This window comes from Anneissia japonica, unplaced genomic scaffold, assembly GCF_011630105.1.
Source record: "Anneissia japonica isolate Jap-2015-1 unplaced genomic scaffold, ASM1163010v1 scaffold1993_len1462_cov211, whole genome shotgun sequence".
Lineage (NCBI taxonomy): Eukaryota > Metazoa > Echinodermata > Crinoidea > Comatulida > Comatulidae > Anneissia > Anneissia japonica.
The window spans coordinates 1-1462 of record NW_022759017.1 but is presented as its reverse complement, the minus strand read 5'-3'; the positions used below and the strand labels follow the sequence as shown (position 1 = coordinate 1462).

At 35.8% G+C, this 1462-nt stretch overlaps 1 protein-coding gene across 1 annotated transcript; it reads left to right on the top strand.

Annotated features, from left to right (window-relative positions):
• The first annotated feature begins 162 nt into the window (after nucleotides 1-162).
• On the top strand, nucleotides 163-966 carry LOC117125556 (uncharacterized protein K02A2.6-like). Its single transcript, XM_033272085.1, has one exon. It carries the CDS (start codon nucleotides 163-165, stop codon nucleotides 964-966), a length of 804 nt encoding a protein of 267 aa, XP_033127976.1.
• Nucleotides 967-1462: the final 496 nt, after the last annotated feature.

Below are 1462 nucleotides of genomic sequence, written 5' to 3'. Positions count from 1 at the left end.
TGATTATCTTGGTTTGTTCGTTGTAGTGTAAGCATGGTTGTTGAAATGTGCTGAAATTTCTTTTTTGATTTTTGACTTTTTCTTTTTGATTTGGCGGAATTAGATGGTAAACAGTATTTGATAGTAGTGGACTGTTATTCGAAATGAATTGAAATACATGCTATGCATAAAACTTCGTCCGCTGCTGTGATTAACTTTTTGAAAGTTGACTTTGCTCGTTTTGGTATTCCGGAAACAGTTATCACCGATAACGGTCCTCAGTTTTTGGGAGAATTTCGTCAATCTGCACAAGATTACAACTTTGAACATGTCACTGTTAGTCCATACCATGCTCAAGCAAATGGGCAAGCAGAGAAAGCAGTGCATATTTCAAAGAACATTCTTAAACAAACTGATTACATTTCAGCTTTAATGGCTTATCGATCAACACCAATACCTAGTTTGGGTTTGAGTCCTTCTGTATTACTGATGGGAAGAGAGATACGAACAACTCTACCTCAACTACATGTGAAACTCAAACCTTATACACCAAACCAGAAAGATATTCGAGTGGCTGATAAATCATATAAGCGAAAAGGGGAAGTGTATTATAATTCAAAATATGGTGCAAGAAATTTGAAAGAACTTAAACCGGGTGATAAAGAGAAAATTAAATCTAAACATGGGTGGGGTTCCACTGGAAGAATTGTTAAATGTGCTGGAACGCCTCGTTCATATATTGTTGAAGTAAATGGGAAAATGTATAGGAGAAATCGACGTAACATCTTGTATGCGCCGCATTCATCAATTTATTCAGATATTGAATTTGATTTTGATACTCAACTTAGTTGCAATGTACAGCCAGATGAACCGATGATATTAAGGGATGTGCAATCATCTACACAGGAGACTACACAGGGAGTCTTACGACGTTCTTCTAGGCGAAAGACTGTACCAGTCTGGCATTCGGATTATGTTATGAACTAACTGCATATGAACATTTAGGCTTAATATTTATTTGAGGATGTAATGTTTTTTATGTTCCCCTAAAAATGAAATATTATGTGTAGGCCTAAATCTGAAATTTGAATGTCTTAGTGCAACGTGTTTGTTATGAGAGTTCTTGATGTTTTGGATATCATCGTGTATTATATTTATATTCGTGTCAAGGATACTACAATTGCCAATAAGATAAACTATTAAAGGAGCACCAGTCACTGGTCTCTTTCCAGCGACATGCCGATCTAAATTTAGACCGTCTTACAGAGACGACATTAGACCGCTGTCATCGTTAATAGCAACAATCGTTTAACATCAAAGGAGCGCATAGCTGTGGTTGACAAACTTTACAGGACGCGCGTCTGGGAATGAATTGGTTTACGCTTATGAACTTTGTAAACAATGAATAGGGTTTAGAAAAGAAATGACAGAAAATATATGCAATTTAAATGAATCATTTGTACGTATTATTTTAAATGACACC

What these genes read in the sequence shown, in the direction of transcription:
- LOC117125556 (XM_033272085.1), top strand. Translation starts at nt 163, where the DNA reads ATGCATAAAACTTCGTCCGCTGCTGTGATTAACTTTTTGAAAGTTGAC.